Genomic DNA, 17,879 nt, shown 5'->3' with positions numbered 1-17,879 from the left:
AGCCCGTCGGGCTACTTCAAAATATGCAATGAAGCGTCAGTTGCCGCGCGAGATCATCATCGATTTTTCATCTAAGAGGATCCGGGACACTATCCTATACAATTCATACAATGCGGATTTGGACTTCTTGGGCAACAAAATTAAGATATTGAAAGACGTCCCATTTCTAGTTCGGAAAAGACGTTTTAAGTATAAAAAGTTCGCAGCTCTTCTGAGAGAACGTGGAATAAAGTACAAATGGTTATTCCCGGAAGGAATCTGGTTCAGCCATAAAGATCAAGCCTTTAAGATATTATCAGAAGATCAACTAAGGGATTTTGAGGACAGGAACCCAGAATTCCAGTGCACCAAGCAAGACGAAAAGGAGAAGTCTGAGGGGGAGGGGGAGGGGGAGGAAACGAGCACTGCGGCTGCAGCTGCTCAGAGAGAACTGCGTCCGGGACCCAGGAGGGGAAGAAAAATTTAACTTGAAATTAAATTGTAATTTGCATTTAGTAAGGTCAACCACTCCATCAATATAATATAAAGCTTTAACTTTTGAATAATGACAGTATGAAGGGAAAACAGAAATGTAGTGTTTAGTGTTTGTAGGGCACCTTCCCCTTTTTTCCACCCTTCCCTCCCTCTCTCTTTTTTCTCTCTTTTTTCCCATCCCTTGTGTTATTGTAGTCTTTTGTAGTTACTGTTTTGTAGGGTATGTATGTATGTAGTAGTTGTATGTTAGATATTAAAAAAAAAACACAAATATTGTAGATTTCGCTTTCTGTATTGATTCAATAATAATCTCCAAAAGTGGGACCGTTAATAGCATCCACATTCATTAAAGAAATAGGTCAAAAATTTATACATTGAGCGTGGTCTTTGCCTGGCTTTCAAATAACAGTAAGAATCCTGCAGTGATGCTGGCAATGCACCATATTAAAAATTCTCATTGTACAGTTGATATAATTTTGTAATTAAAAAATTTGAAAAAGTTCATTCATTGGGGAGTCCATTTGATCATGGAAGTTTACCAGGGCTTATATTCGTTATCATAGACTTACTTTCATCTATATGCAAAGGCTCAACAAGTAGCTGTTGCTGAGCCATATCTAAATGCAGAAGACCAAGGTGAGAGAAAAATGTTTCCAAGTCTTCTTCTGATGTCTCTTTCCCTTTACTATACAGTTTAGAGTAAAACTTTTGAAACTGCAAATTTATTTCAGCTTAGTATGCATTACTTTCTCCTCATCCTCAATCATTAAGAATAGAATTCTTGTGCTTTCGCTACCTTAAACGATGGGCTGAGAATTTGCCAGCTCGCTCTCCTCGTTCCCAATATGACTGGCACAAGCTCAACAAAGTATGTTCTGCTTTCTTTGAATATATAATATTCAACTCATATTTAACCTTTTGCAAATTTCAATAGAGATCTGGATTGGGAGATATAGCAAACTAAGTTAACAAATATTTCAACTTATTTTTCATGGTCATTTCTTCCCTTTCCCTAAGCTTCTTCTGGTGAGATGCATATGCAATAATCCTGCCTCTGATAAAAGCTTTACAAGTTTTCATTCAATAGCATGAGTATTTGCAGTTCCTTGGTTAATATGAAAATACTCTGCAAGTTCAGCTATCATCTGTGTTTTAAAAGTTTCGTCATTGAGCAAACCACGTGGATCATCCAGTAACCCAAAGGCAGGGGTGAGATCCATGTGGTTTGGAACAGATCAGAAGCCTGAGCTACCAGAGTCCAGTGCAGTGGCACAAGCATCAATGCATAATAGATTCAGAAGGGAAGAGAAGCAACAAGGCATGTAGCAATCTGTTAATATTGTGACTTTCCATTTCTAAGACAGTGATAATCCTGGACAGGCAAAAATTCATCAACTACACACAAGGCAGCACAACAAGGTACTGCATTTGGGGTACACAGTGAAGTAGGGCATGTGCACAAGAACTCTACAACCAGAGCAAATCAAGTAGATTTGCCTATGAATTCTGTGTTCAGTTATAGGGCCAGAAGTATGAATAACAAGTCTTTTTTCCTGGGACAGAAGGAAAGGGAGGGGGATCCACGCATATATAGTCATGTTCCCAGATTGGTTCAAGGGGAGAAGGAGGGAGATTCTTTCCAGGGAAAACTTCTATATAAGGAAATAGAGGGGAGGTTTCTGGGTAGGGAAGAACTATGTTGGAGGCAGTCTTAATTACCTTACTGAGCTTGGCTTGTGGTAGGATATTCTAAAGTCCACATTAGATCAGTCTAAACAAAAAAAACCTTATAATAGAGAATGCTAATGTAAGTTTCCCAAGGTTTGATTCCTCAGGAAGTCATATTCCTACTATAAAAGTGCTTTGATTAATTATGATGTATGGATAATTAATTAGGTACTGGAGTCGAGAGGAGACAAGTCTGGATACACGGAAGTTATGGTTGGCATATTTCCTTAATGTAGACCCTTGATTGCTAAGGACAGGACTCTATTAAACATACAGTTGTATATGATATCTTGAGTGGGTTCTAAGGGAAGGGTTCTATTAGCTGGTAGCACTGCACTGTCCTTTGTAGCTTTGATATAAAAAATAAATCAGAGCAATGCAATATAAATGGCAAGGAGCTATGATTCTAATCAAACTCTGAGATTTGCCGGTATATTTGAGGGAGCCCATTCTATTGCAGTGACTTAGAAGTGATTCAACTAACTGCATCTAACAGTAAGTATTGTTGTCATGACCATAAAGGTGGAAGGGGGAGAGAGTGAGACCAGTGGAATCCATTTGATCTCAACCATGTTTTTCCCCATACATAGGTGGGGGAACCCCAAGTTCTGCTTCCACAGTATTAAATTCCTCCATGGCTTTGCAGTTCCGGTGCCTTGGTCCCTGGATCCAGGCTGTGCTTAGCCTTTGGGGTTGTGGTACCATCCACTGGGTACCACTAAACACATGTTAGTAAGAGAGGGTTGCCTTCGGGGATATCACCCTCCCTGTGGTAAATACACTTATTCCAAGTTGTGGTATTCAAAACAATGTTTCATCTTGTCCTTTTTCTCCTGGCTCTCAGCCATTAACTGTAGGTGGCTCAAAACTTTTTGAGGGTTAATGTAACTTAGCAGGAAAGAGCTTGTCTTGGTCACTATGATGGAAGAGGAGAGAAAAATTCAACAAAATAGAGGCTTAATGCCTACAGCAGCGATCTGTACAAGGCCCGGTTTTGCTGCTTTTGTGTTTAGAACTCTTTAACATGAGCCAGTTGCTTTACTATTTGATTTACAGTGCAATCCTAAACAGTAATATTAATAGACTTAGAAGTAAATAACTCTCTTTAGGATTACACTGAAAGCGATGTTTCTCATTCTCTGTGTATAACCATAATTAAGTAACCGGCAGCTTTATCAACTCCTGAAGTAAACTATATCCTAGAAATCTCACACCACAATACATTTCCAGATTATTTTCACCACGACTTGCCATAGGATGGTCTTCTCATGTCTATGGGCAGCAGAGCCAAATACAAGAAATCCTGAACAGAGTAAGATGATATCACCAAACAAGTTAATTATATTGTGAGACACTGGATTTTTGGACTGTATCACTTCGATCTAACATTTGGATCAAATTATTGACTGAACTGTAAAGGCACAAATGCCATTCGAATTACAGAGCACTACATTCACTCCAGAGGGTGAACTTTGGAGTGCTAGGTTTGAGTATACAACTTTTTTCAGTGCTCAATTCTTTATTTTTATTTAACATAATATTCCCCCCATCAAGATTGGCTTTAGTAGGCTTCTATTTCATAGATGATTCATAACTCTAAATAAGAGTAAACGCTTAAGATTTTAAAGCTTAATAGGTATAGTTGAATACTATGCCTAATCTATATAAAATATTACTATATTTTCAAAAAGTGCTGAGTGTACAAGTGTCTATAGAAAAACCAATTTTTATATTTATTTTTTAACTTCAAGACTGGATTGTAGATGGAGTACTGCTATCAAGCACACATTCTACTTTAGCTATATAAACTGGCCTCAACCTGATAGACACAAATAATTTTAAAAAATCAGTGGCACAAGTCATTATTTAAGTTCCTTGATTGCAATGGAAATTAAGTTAAGCCTGACTAAATCTCTTTGAATCAGGGCCATTGCATTTATTTTCACACCTTCAAACATACAGCAGCAAGGAGACAGAGACCAGGACAAAACTTTAATCAGCAACACGTATTTTGGAAGGGAAGTTAAATAAAGAATGAAGTTCTTGGGTGTTGGCATTGGTGCTTGAAACGAACAGGGACTTCACAGGAACAAGGGTATCAAGCTGACTCACACCGTTGACTGGAACTAGCCAACGTTTCTACTATGATGAGAGCTATGGGACTTGCATATACAAAAACCATGTGGCGGGGCTGGGGCCGTAGGATGGAGAGGAACTGGGTGAGATTCAATGAAAAAACTGGCTGGATACAACCCACTGACTACAACTTAACAGAAGTAGTAGCTTCATAGAAAGAACAGACAACTCCATATTTTAAAAGTACAAAATATGCATAATACACTCTCTTATGTATCAAAACATTATATTTTTAGGTAATTTAAGATCTCTTTTTACATCACAGTCCATGACAGTGTTTTAGGGACACACTTAGTTTATTTTCTTTTATGACCAAGGTCCAAAATATTTAATTCTTAAATTGGAGTACATATTTAACTTGGGAAATTTAAGAAGGACTTAATAGACTTCCAAATTTGCTATTCTGTCAATAAAGGTTCATTTAAAGCCTAAACAGAATTTAAATTCAACCAAAAATGACATCAGGAGCTGCTAATTATTCCACAGAATGCAATAAACTTTCTATTATAAAATTATGAGCAAACAGAAGATTCAAACATTACGCATGGACATTTTTTAAAGCAATCACATTTCTGGATCCAGCTTAAACAGAATTCTTGACTCCATTTTCATTAAAAAAAACTATTTTCAAGTATAGATTGATAAGAAGAAAGTAGGAGTCTCAACCTTAAAAGACATGCAACCTGATCCTGTGCATGCTTACTCCGAAGTAAATTCCATTTTGTCCAATGAGGTTTACTACCAAGGTAAAGTGTACAGAATTGGGTTCATAAGGGTTTTTTTGTTTTTTGAATACAAAATGCTACATTTTTGGATAAGTAGGCATTTGGCCTGTTCTCAAGGGCACACTTACAAGATACCAGGATTTCTTTGTATGCCACACTAACAAAATCTATTTCTTCACCATTGTCCTATGGTAAATGCAATGTTAAGGGCAAGACATTCCAACATTTGCTTTTGAATATTTTGTGCCAGCAGTCCTTACTCGTTACAGGTGTCTTCTTTTTTTTTGAATATTCAAAGTTCACTGAATTTTATAATTATCTCAAAACAATCTTCTCCATCATTTAAACTTTGTCTAAACAGCTGTGTGTGCTGCCATGCAATATCACCATCCCCTCCACTTAGTTCTGCTTTCAAAAGAACATCTGTTACATTGGAAATATCAGAGTAAGAGTGAAGGTTTTTATCTAGAGAGAGGAAAAATGAATTCTGTTAAAACAATTTCTGTTGAAGTTTCATAAAAAACACTAAAAGCAAAATGCGATGTAGAATTACTCCATTCTAAAGCCATTATCTTGGATCCAGCAATGCATAAGTGGAAACATAAACAGTACAGTTCCACTTGCACAAGATGTTGTGCAACTCATAGCACCTTCCTCCTTATATATTATAGTGCTCAGAAATTGGTTGGACAAGATCTTGTGCAAGCAGAAATGCCAAGTGGTGGTACAATGAGCTTTACTTAGCGCAAGTGGCTACCATGGTCATTTTCTTGTGTTTCTGCCTGTGCAAGAGGTCTAGTGCAAGTGGAAATTTTGTCCTGGATCCAACCCACTGATTTCAATGGGATGAGACTAGATTAAATCTGTATAGAATTGCACCATAAATCACATGAAAGTTGTGGATAACTGTGAACTATTTGTTTTCCCGTATTAGTGAAATATCACCCTGTCAGAATGTCTTATCAGCCTATTACCATTGAAATTCCAAGTCTCATTTCATTGTAAAGATTAACACATTTTGATTCTAGAATAAGGTTTTATGGACTAAAGTATACTTCAACAGATGCATGAGGTGGGTCCTCCATTGGCAGACAAACATATGTGGTGATGACATTATGAACAATACCTGCTATTGTTAAGGACCTCTGTACCTCTCAATTATATTTTAATTCATTATACAAAATTTCCTAAATTTCATGGCTTGACTCTGCTGTTCACATTTTTTTCTTTGCTATGTATGTATTAGGATCATTTTCATACATTTAATGAAGGGGGATTTATGCTAGAATAAAAATGCATTAAAATGTATTTGAAGTGCCACAAGACTAATCTTTGCTGCAACAGAACACCAGAACTATCCTTCTGAAATTGCTACAGTTCTAGAAATGCTTAAAAACCAATCAGTAATCTGCAAAGTCTGCTCTAATTTATACCCAAACCACAAGCTTCTTGAGTATTTAGATTTAAGCTGATTTAGGCCTTCTTTGCTCTTGAGTTTTCCTGTAGGTTACAGGCGTCCATAATGTACATCTGATATACATTGAAAAACATCTGGACGTTGTTATATGTGCAGTGTTACAGTGTTGAAAGTAGTTCCAGATTGAAGAAGAGTTAGATTAGTCCCCACAGTCTCCATGAGAGGAAACAGTTTAGAAAATGCAAAATATACATTTAAAAGAAGAGGATTATGATACATCTGTATGCAATCATACAAGATATTTTTAAATGGAGGATTATGAAAGCCAAACAATGCTCACATCGCTTTTTGGACAGTCCAGTTGTTGCACTACAAAACACATGGGGTAGGGTGAAGAGCAAAGAGAGTTCTCAAGGGGAGATATGCAATGCACATACTTGAGTCTGAGAGCAAGGCAGAAAACTCACTGACACATTCAGCATCTCCAGTTCCAACCAGAGTTATCTGTGATGCTCTGCCAATGACAAGATGGCAAACTAGGAACATTCACTTTTCTAGTACACATTTGCTTCAGAACAGACTAACACATGCAGCCAGGTACAAAGATGAATTTTTGATGAACGGTGCAAATGATCAGGGGAAAAGGACAAATTTCAAGCACCTCATAAGCAACAAAACTGCAGAAGCAAGAGAAGCATGGCAGCCTACAGAAGAGACACTCTAAATCACATCTGCAGTCAATGGCCCAAATCAGCTTAAATGTTAGAAGTTTAGCTTGAAGGGATAGCAGATTAGCTACACTTGCTTTCCAAAAACAACAAACATGGGCAGTTCAGAGTAGGGGTGTGCAGCCCCAAAATATTCGGAAATACCATAATTCTGAAGTGGCAAGCTGCTTCGGAATTATGGTATTTTTACTAGCTTCAGTATGCTCCATAAATATTCGGAGCATACCTAAGTGAGAGAATGCTTCGGAAAGCTTTGATTCAGGATTTCCAAATCAGGGCCAGCATGATTAGGATATCCCGAATCTTTACGGATCGGGTCCAACTTGGGTATTTTACCTGAATTGGAAACCCAAAGTGCACATCCCTAGTTCAGAGTAGACTCAACTGCCTATTTCAAGCCATCAGCCCCCATTGCTCAGGGCTTATTTTTTATGGGAAAACAACAGCCTACCTCTCAGTACTGTTGTAGGAATGAAAAAGGCAGTGATTGCAAAACACCAGGATATTAAACCTTAGTGGCTTAATGTTTTTGCATTTTTTGAAGTAGCATGTTTTTTTTAAAAAAGAAGTTTCATACTTGCCTCCATTTACATCAACTTCTATGTTTCCAGAGCACAGCATCCACCTCACTCTTCCACTCTGAAATGTCTGACTGCTCGTTTTGACAGAAACGTTTTCTATTTTTAGACCAACAGAACTACAGTCAAATTTCCAGCTGATGCAACCAGACAATGATCCTTCTTTTCGGGCTAAGTAAACCTATGTAGAAACAAAAGGTGCGTTAGAAACACTAAATTAAATGAAGTATATTAAGGCTACAATCCTATACATCATTTTGCCACTTAAAGTTGCAATCATATGCATACTACTTAGAAGTATGTCCCCATTCAATTTACAGTCCTTACTTCTGAGTCAACATGGAGATGATTAATGTTAATCATTTTAATAATTCAATACTTTACTGAAAATAGCATGATACATAGTAATCAATGTATACACATCATATACTTTGTCTTGATTTCATAATGAGTTCCTGAAATTTCCAGTGACGTTCAACCAATTCACAAATCTGTATTTTGTATTTTCTGAAACTTTAGTTTTTCAAAATTCTACATCTAGGTACTGAACCACAATAAAGCTGAAAATATAAAATGCTCTGCTCTGGCCCTGATCTGAAGGTCCAGCATTTAACGATAGGCCACACACATGCTGCTTAGCACACAGATCTGCACAAGCTTATCACCGCATGTACAGGATTGGATCCAAAAGGCCTTTCTGTACATGCAAAGGGGGATGCAAAATTTCAGTGTATTCTCCTTTCTGGCAGCATCCCTCCTCCCCACGCTCACTCCAAAGCCACATTTCAAACTGTTCTCAAGAGTCCCTGACATTCAGGAGAATCTTTTAGGAGGATAAAGTGAGATGCAGTTTAAAAGGATAGATTGGAAACCTATTTCATAAGTGGAGTTCCACTAGTGGTTAGGATACAATTTTTAGCAGAGTTTTGTCGATTCTTCGTACCTGTTGCAGGGGTGAAGAAGAGGGGCTCCCTCCCCAAACAAATGACTCAAACCACCACATTTGTATATCAGGGACTATACGTAGAGGCTTAATACTGCTGTTATCTTAAATGGGGTGGGGGGGTCTCCTTGCGAGTTGGGGGAATTAAGAGTACAAAGAGAAGCAGTGAAAGCTTCTAGGATCTCCACCAATGTATACACTAGCAGGATCTCCACCAATGTATACAATTATCGTTCCCTTGGAGAACTCTTTGAAAGAAACAGATGGATGCTCAACAGGAATGGTTTTTATTAAAGGGACAGCAAAAAACAAAAACACGAGAAACCACATACAAGATACACACAGAGCTAACTAGAAGACAGGGAGGAAAAGGGAGAGGAGCACAGGGTCAGGTGATATTTACAAGTCTAGAAGATAATGTCAGTAGAGAGTAGTGGCCGAGCAACCAGCACTTCGCAGGAAGAAGAAAGCTCAGACACGTGTCTGAGGGTGTGCATAGGGTCCCAAACACACACACAAACATACAGGGCTATGGTGGAGGGCAGCTCAATTATACTATGAAACATACCCTGGGGCAGGATCACGGCTTCTGCTCAAAAACAACAACTTAATGGCTGTCTCTGGAGGTGAGACAATGGGAAAGGTTTGATTAAACCTTCCAGGGTGTTCCTGGGTAAGAAAAGTGATTGCTGACCTGAGATTAGCAGAAGGGAAGAGTTTGTCAGGTCCCTGATTAACTCTGATTAGGAAGGAGGGAAGGGGAAGATCAGCAGGGTGTGGGTGATTAATTCAGGAACTTCTGGAGACTGTGTCTTTACATCTATGCACATGTCCGGGGTATGGGGCTGCTAGCCAGTCCTGCTTCATGACTCACGTTTCAGTAATTTTCCATCTCCAGCTGGAGTTGGTAACTATTTTTGCCTAGTCAGGCAATGACCCATGTGCTTGGAGCACATGAGGAGAGCGAATTATGATATAGCCATGTTCATAAGTTATCATAACCTTCCCTATTAGCGTGAGGGGGGGTTGGACTGCTAACACAGCATGGACTTAATCCAGCACCTGTGCATGCAGTCTTAGGACCTGGATGTGGCGATCTTTCTCGGGATACTGCATGTGCAGGCCCCAATGCTGTATCAGGACATTTACTTCACTTGTCTTGTTCAGTTAATGCTGACCACTGGAAATGCTTTCTATCCCATATCGTTATCTGCCTATTTTGTGAGGTTTGAAGTGTGTGTTCAAACTGATACTTAATTTCATAACAGAAATAAACTTAGTTAAGACCTTAATTAATGCAAGGTGACCACCATGTTTTGGCTTTTGTAGATGTGGAAGTAACATTTAGAAATATGGAAATTTTATCTACTGGTGTGCAATGGAGAGAGAAAATATAATATTATGCGTCCCTTCTGTGCAGCTAAGACATTCTTTGGAAAGGTAGCATTTTTATTGTATGCAGCTTTTGTACTCTGGATGAAAAATGTCAGACTTAAGGTTTAATATCAAAAGAGATATTGGTTGTCTGCGACCAACTCCACCATCCTGTTTAGAAAGACAAGCATATGGACTCCCAATATTTGTTTAAATAGCCTGCTCCTGGACTATTTTAATGATTTAAAAAAATTATTATTGATTTTATGTTTTTGTGATTTTCATGTATTTTTTAATGTTGTTAGCTGCCCTGAGCCTATCCATGGGGAGGGCGGGGTATAAATTGAATAAAATAAATAAATAAATAAATAAATCCCCAGTTTGCTCAGTCAGCCACTAATCTTATCTGAAAGATTACTAGAAGCAAAGATGCAAAAATAAACTTTGCATGTTACAGTTTCATGGTGGTGGAAAGTGCTGCCAAGTTGCAGCCAACCTAAGGCAACCCCATAGGGTTTCTAAGGCAACATGAGTTCAGAGGTGGTTTGCCATTGCCTGCCTCTGCATAGCGACCCTGGACTTCCTTGACGGTCTCCCATCCAAATACTAATCAGGGTTTACACTGCTTAGTTTCCAAGATCTGATGAGATTGGGCTAGCCTGAGCAATCTAGATCACAGCTAACATTTCATAGCAATAGTTACATTGTTGATATTGTTGTTGTGGTGGTGGTTGTCATTTATAGTCTGCCTTTCTCAAGACTCAAGGTGGATTACATAGTGTAAGATTAGTACAGTCAATTATAAAATGCTCTAGAACATTAGGCTGCAACCCATGAGTCAGACTCTCAGGCAGAGGTTGCAAAGCCCCTTTTTGCTGCCTTTTGGAAAGGACTGCTAGTAATGTAAATAGTATGGGCTACACACCTCCTGCCTCTCTTTAACCACAAAATGAAAGGGGCAACAGGATGGGGAGGTCACTCAGTGGTGCAGAGAATCCTTCCACAGCTTTTAGGCTTGGCTTGTTTCTGTCATGGATACAGCCAGAAATACAGAGAACAATTGCTGGATTTGACCAAAAAGGTCACGGAGGATGTTTTCTGCACACAGAAACAGAACTGGCCTGGCCTGTCAGCTAAACATACCAAAAAGGGAGTTTAGAGACCCAAAATAGAATAGCCTTGGAGAGGGGTAAGAAACAAGCATTAACAGAATTATAGGGCCTTGTGTAAATTAAACACTGTCTACCACATATCAATAGATGTTATTTGTTGAGGCCCAGGTGCAGAAGTGTTTAAGAATGGCAAGAATACCCAACTTCATGGTAATGAAGATAAGAGTTCAAAGATGTGGGTATTGTGGAAGGGCTAGAAAGATATTGCTATGTGATAGAAACTTGTAATAACTATTTTACATAGACTTAATTAAGCTAAAAAGTAGCAAGAATGAACTAACAATTTTCATATATTTTAAGAAGACATTTCAAGTATAGATAACCTTGTATGGTGTCTGAAATTATAAGATAACTAGCAACAAACCCCATTGTGAGAAAAAAATACAACGGGCTCTAGAAAGGGGAGGGCGGGTAGACATTCCCTCCTCCTCTGTCACTGATCCTGACTGGATGAAGATGGGGGGGGGCACCTCCTCTGCACCTGATCCCGGCCAAGTGAATGGGGGCGGGCATTGTCACCTGCTCTGCCCCTGATCCCAGCCGGGTGAAGGAAGGATGGGCATTGCCTCCTGCTCCGCACCTGATCCTGGCTGGGTGAAGAAGGAACAGGCATTGCCTCCTACTCTGCACCTGATTCCAGCTGGGTGAAGTGTGTGTGTGGGGGCATTACTGCCTGCTCCACGCCCAAATCCAGCAGGTTAAGCAGGGGGAGGCATTGCCTCCTGCTCTGCACCTGATCCATGGAGAACAAAATGGCTATTCCCTTGCGAAACAGCAAATAGAAGAGGAAAAAATCCACAGGGAATACAATACTAATTTACAAAATTACAAAACTGTATTCAGAGTGCAAAGGCTACAAAATTTCATCATTGTATTCAAATAAATAAATAACAATCTCTTGATGCAATTTTCAGGCACACACATCAACAATACAATAATCTTTTACATAATCATACAGGGCAAGTTGCAGTAGACACACACAATTCCCACAGTCTTTTTGGAATAGTTATAACAATTCTTTCCAGGGCTCCCCTCGGCAGGTGAATGGTGAAGCCCAGCCGTGAAGCAAAGCCTCAACCCACGCTCAATCTGGGGCCGGCTATCTGTGGCAGATATCGGAATCCTTCATCAGGAGCGTGTGGAATGCTTTACAGCAGAAAGGGAAATTTCCAATGTGTTTAAATCCTACATGCCCAAAGCATAGCCTTGAAAATCTCTTATGCGAGTAGGAGCATTGCCTCCTACTCTGTACCTGATCCAGGCCGGGTGAAGGGGGCAGGCATTGCCTCATGCTCTGCTCCTGATCCCGGCCAGGTAAAGGGGGTGGGAATTATCACTTTCTCCTCACCTGATCCCGGCTGGTGAAGGGGGAAGGCATTGCCACCTGCTCCGTTCCTGATCCCTGATGGGTGAAGTTGGGGGTGGGCATTACCTCTTGCTCTGTTCCTGATCCAGGCTGGGTGAAAAGGGTTGGGCATTGCCTCATGCTCCGCTCCTGATCCCAGGCAGGTGAAGGGGACTGGCATCCTGTTCTGCGGATGATCCTGGCCAGGTGAAGGGGGTGGGCATTGCCACCTGCTCCGCTCCTGATTCCAGCTGGGTGAAGGTGGGGTGGGTGGGCATTGCCACCTGCTCCACTCTTGATTCCAGCTGGTTGAAGGCGGGGGGCAGGCATTACCACTTGCTCCGCTCCTGATCTTGGCCTGGCCTTCCCACCACGACATGCTCTCTGGAGGTCTGGCTGCCTCATCTGGGCAGCGCCCTATGGTGGCACATCAGGGTAGGAAGTGAGTTGTCTTGAATACCCTTAGCCTTTTATATAGTTGGATGAATTAGCCAACAATGTGCACCCTTAACAAGTGGGACAATTAGCCATTGTTAGGAGATGATTTTAAAAGCCTATAAATGAGAAAAAATGATCAAAACTTCTTCTCAGAAGGGGTTCCTTGCATGTGACCTGCTTATCTTTGACTCATGTAATTGCTTTCCTTTAATTATCTATGTAACAATAATGGATGATATAGTTCTGTTGATCTAGTCAATGTTAAAATGCTATAGTTATGTTTTAAGAAAAGGTTAAAAGGGAAACAGAGATTCTCTAATAATTGTGTACTATACCCATAACAGACCTAAGATGTTATTGAGGTTTATCTCTTGCCAGGAAATACATTATCTGATACAGGAAAGCTAATTAGATGCCAAAGGCTTCTTAAGTGCACACCTATACATGAATCAGGCCTGAACAGAGTCATCCAGAACACTCCACTTGGGTTTCTCTCTGCAGCACTCTTGGTCTGCTGCCCATGATCCAAGCCTTGACACTAGTGAGATCATAACTCTAGCTCCCCCTCTTCCTGTCATATGACTCCGATATCACATGACTCTGTTGTTATGTGCTTACTGTATCACAGGCCTGGAAAGGTTGATGGCAACTACTATAGAATAACTTTCCTTGGCATTCTACTCACCATTTTCCAGTCTGATTCAACCTTTCTCCATATAGATTCCATTTTCCATAGGCCTTTCTCCCAGCCATTTATCCTTTCATTATTATTGGATACTCGCGTGTAACAATCTTCCACTATATTATATCTGAGGTGGAGAAGCTTCAAGGCCTTCTCTTTTCCAGTTGGAATAAAAATAACTTCTTTGCTCTAATTAACCAAAATGAAAACTGCAAGTTAGATTTGCATTAAATATTTAATTAGTTTTACGGCCGAGTTATAATGTGTGCCATATAAGCGTATATAAAATTGGTATGAGAAGTATAATGAAAGAATCCACAATGTTCACTGAAAATCTTATTTGCAATAAAGCAACTGATCCAAAACATGAAAGTGGAACTTCAGGGTTTGTTTGTTTTTTTACTAAAGATTCTTCCTCTGTCCACATCTTCCCCTTCAGAAGTTCTGTAATTCCGCTCCCTGCTATGTCTTGTCTTCCAGACAAGATGCTTTTTTAAAATTCTTATCTTTTTAAAAATCTTGCATCCAAAACAGACCAGTGATAAAACCAGTGAGCCATCTGCTCAAGCAACCAATTTCACAAGTATCCAACCAGTTGCACTGGAGGGCCAATAAACAGAGCATAAAGGAGATGTTGTCTCTTAGCACTGGTATTACTACCTGTGAATGTGGAAGTTCCCTGTAGTCACCGAGCTATTTGCCACTGACGACCTAATTTCCATGAATTTGTCTAATTCCCTTTTACAGCCACCGATGTTCATGGCTGTCAATGAATTCCACATTGACGGCTGGACTTGGATCTGGTAGACTGAGATTCAAATCCCCGCTCCGCCATGTTGGGTGACCTTGGGCCAGTTACACACTCTTGGCCTACCCTATCTAACGGGTGTTGTAAGGATCAATCCGTGAAATTTCCTTGGGTGAATTTCAAAGGCTAATTTTGCCTGTACTTTTGCAAAATGTATTATGTTTAGAAAAGTTGACACATGCTTATGGACTGTAGCAACAATGAATTTACTGAGCAATAAAGAGGAAACTGTATGCACCCGTTGCATAACCACAGAGATTTGGCTGAGAGTTCTATCAAGGATAGATAAGAGAGGAAAGGCTGTGCTGCATCACAGCCAAAATTTTAGTAAGCTGTACCAGAAAACAAAGAGTACTTCTGTGTATAGGCTGTAGGTCTTTTATCTCAGAGCTTTCCCCTTCCCACATCACAAAGTCCCAAAGGTTCAAGTTATTTATCTTAGAAATGTGATCTTTAACAAAACCTATTTAATTTATGGCTCTTAAATTGGCTCTAAGGAGAGCTCTAAGCCCTAAAGAGTTTCCAGAAAATACTTTTTACAATCCTAGATGTGTGCAGAATAGAAATGCGCCTTTTCATTAATGTTTTCTAGGAAGAAGGGACCAATTATTGAAATGAGCACTGGTCAAACCAACAGAGAATTCCTTTGATTATTCAATTTGTGGCAGTTTTTTACTTTTGCAGCCACAAAACAAATTTTGATTTGCATGTGGGCAGGACTGCACTTTGGATAGTTGCAGTCAACTGTTTTGAGTCAATCGCTGCTATATATTTTTACAAGAAGACTGCTAGGCTTTTGTTTAATGCTTACCTGGTTCTCTTAAATGTTTAAGCAGTTACTTTGGTATGATATGTCTTTGTTTTGGGTAACTGCTAACACAAATACAATTTTACTATTACTCCACTGAAATCCTGGGGACAAATTAGCTGTGACCAAAGGTATTTAAGCATGACTGCATTTTGCTAGATTGGGATCCTTAAGTCATTAATATATAGCCAAAGCATAAATTAGGAATGATAAAGAATTATCAATAAGCATATCAAATACCTCTAAAGCAGTTTCACCTCTGGCTACTCTCCATGCCAAGGATCCTGAGGTCCTTCCACCAAGTTCTCCTGAATTTGGAGTTTTAGGGGAAATAAATTCAACAAGCTCCACAATGATCCTCTCTAAGAGTTCCCTTCTTCTGCCTTCAGTTAAAGATTGCTGTCTCTGAGAGTTCAAAAAGCCATAGTAATAAATAAGATCCTTCAGCTATATTTCTAGTCTCAACTGATAGCATCACAAGAAAAAAAAAGAATGAAATAACATTTAATATCTCTTTAAATGGTAGCTTTAATTAATCTGGATCGACACAGAAATGGAGATTTTTTTTAAAAAATCCTGCTTTCTTTACTTAAAAAACCCCCAAAGTGGCACAAACACAAATGCAAATTGGTCAGAGTAGGGGCCTTGCCGTCTTTCTTTCCCACTCCTATAGGTTCACTGGCCATCCTTGTAACCCGAGGAAGTGGGGCAGGTTGCATTTGGCCAGGCAGCCTGATGGACAGAACTTCTTTTGTTCTCTATTAATAAATAGTGCTAATATGAAACAAAGGTAAGCAGACTGGAATATTTTCTCACAATGAAATGATACAGATGTAAAGCCAAGGCATGGTCTTACACTATGCGGAATGGGCCGTATGCTTGCACAGACTCACTAAGCAACAGCTAATTAGGTGCAAACTAATTTTGGCTCTTCAGAAATAATGGGAAACCATGGATTGCGCTAAACCAGGAATCACCTTCAAATGTATGGGGGAAAGTGGACAAACACAGAGCTCATTCATACAGCATCAAATCATGGTTTGGTATTATGTCTGAACCATCCCAACATATTAAAGACTCATGCATCTTTTTCTCACTTATGGATGCTTGCTCAGTTGCAGTGTATTATGTAGACTAAACAAAATGGGGGGATTAAAAGAGGCAAGAAGATTGGATCAAATATTTTGTTACTCATGACATAACTGTCCTGCCAGTATCAGTCCTGATTAACCCAATGATTTGGAACAGGAAAGTGAAGGATTCTTGTGCCTCTATTGGATAAGCACCACATTTTTAGCTGAAAGAACTGAACAAGTTCAGACTAAACGGCATGAAACTTTCAACAAGTCTGTGAGTATATAGAATTTATAGTCTCTCTGTTGTATGGTTCAAAATTCCATACTTTGGAAAAGGAGGAAAAACAGTTGTTTCCATGTCGTGTTTAAGATGCATTTGACTTTGCTGTTGATAACCCTAAGAACAGCTGTGAACTCAGTTATGTTCTAGGAATCAAAGTATGGCGTTACCATTTGCTGAATTAAATGAAGCCTGAATCCACGTGGATGGTATTAAATCCTTACTGATGTCTCATTCACTTTCACAGGGCTTCCATGGATGTACTTCATTCTGATTTAGCTAGCAGTATTACTGTGTCGTAGAACAGAGAATCCTCTGCTCTCTATAGTCTACTAAGAACTAAACATCCCTTCTAGAATATGGTGATGAAGTAAGCCCTCTTGTTCTTCTCTTGTGTCATATACAGTCATATGTGTTTTCAAATATTTTCATAAAATGAAAGGTGCAGTGTTGTATTTTTTTCTTTTCTTGGACTTATTTCCAGAAAAAATTGTTGCCTTTTGTGATGCGTAAACTGCAACATCGTAAGTACACAGTTACTTATTCAAAGATTCCCCCTAGTACCTTTTAACTTTGACTAATCAACCAAGACACAATTTTGTTACATACAGTTTTGTTAAGGTTATTGATGGTTTTCACGTAGCACCGCTTCTTCGACTGTGTCCTTCTAGAAAGCAGTTCTTCATGTTTTGCAAGAATATCGCCAGGTAACATCAACAACCTGAAGTATGAATTGCAAACGAAAACTTAATTTAGCAGCCAGAATTTCAAGTAATAGAATGTTAGATATATTCCAGTGAAGAGATCGTCTCCTTGCTCTGAATCCTTCGGATGGCTTTTTAAAGGTTAAACAAACAATTTTGGAGACAAAGCTGTTTCCAAAAAGGGAACATTATCTTTGTTTCAAAGAATAATGCTTCTCCTACCTCATCTTTAGAGAATGCTATAATGTATGAGAGTTTTTTCCCCCATCCAATCTCATACAGAAGGGGTTTATTCCAGACATTTTCACAAGGGTTCACAGTGAAGCCACCTCTGCTGTGATGAAGAATAAACTTCTGTCCACACATGATCTGTGGGAGAGAAAAACCAAAGGAAAACAATTCATATCAGAAAGGAATTATTTCTATCTTAGCTCTTCAAAATCTAAAGCATTCAACTTTGTCC

General features: G+C 39.3%; 1 protein-coding gene across 1 annotated transcript in view; it reads right to left on the bottom strand.

The window, feature by feature from the left end:
- Positions 1-4,615: 4,615 nt before the first annotated feature.
- The window catches only part of NGLY1 (N-glycanase 1), a 29,648-nt gene continuing 16,384 nt past the window's right edge, over positions 4,616-17,879 (bottom strand). The window contains 8 exon segments of the mRNA XM_054991937.1: positions 4,616-5,528; positions 7,790-7,967; positions 13,744-13,929; positions 15,597-15,761; positions 17,322-17,402; positions 17,404-17,433; positions 17,639-17,728; positions 17,730-17,785. Of these exon segments, the coding sequence (XP_054847912.1) occupies positions 5,356-5,528; positions 7,790-7,967; positions 13,744-13,929; positions 15,597-15,761; positions 17,322-17,402; positions 17,404-17,433; positions 17,639-17,728; positions 17,730-17,785 (959 nt within the window). The 3' untranslated portion in view covers positions 4,616-5,355.

Source organism: Eublepharis macularius, chromosome 11, assembly GCF_028583425.1.
Source record: "Eublepharis macularius isolate TG4126 chromosome 11, MPM_Emac_v1.0, whole genome shotgun sequence".
In the NCBI taxonomy this organism is placed as follows: Eukaryota; Metazoa; Chordata; class Lepidosauria; order Squamata; family Eublepharidae; genus Eublepharis; species Eublepharis macularius.
Note: the sequence above shows the minus strand (reverse complement) of the source record. Positions and strands in the feature narration are given on the sequence as shown.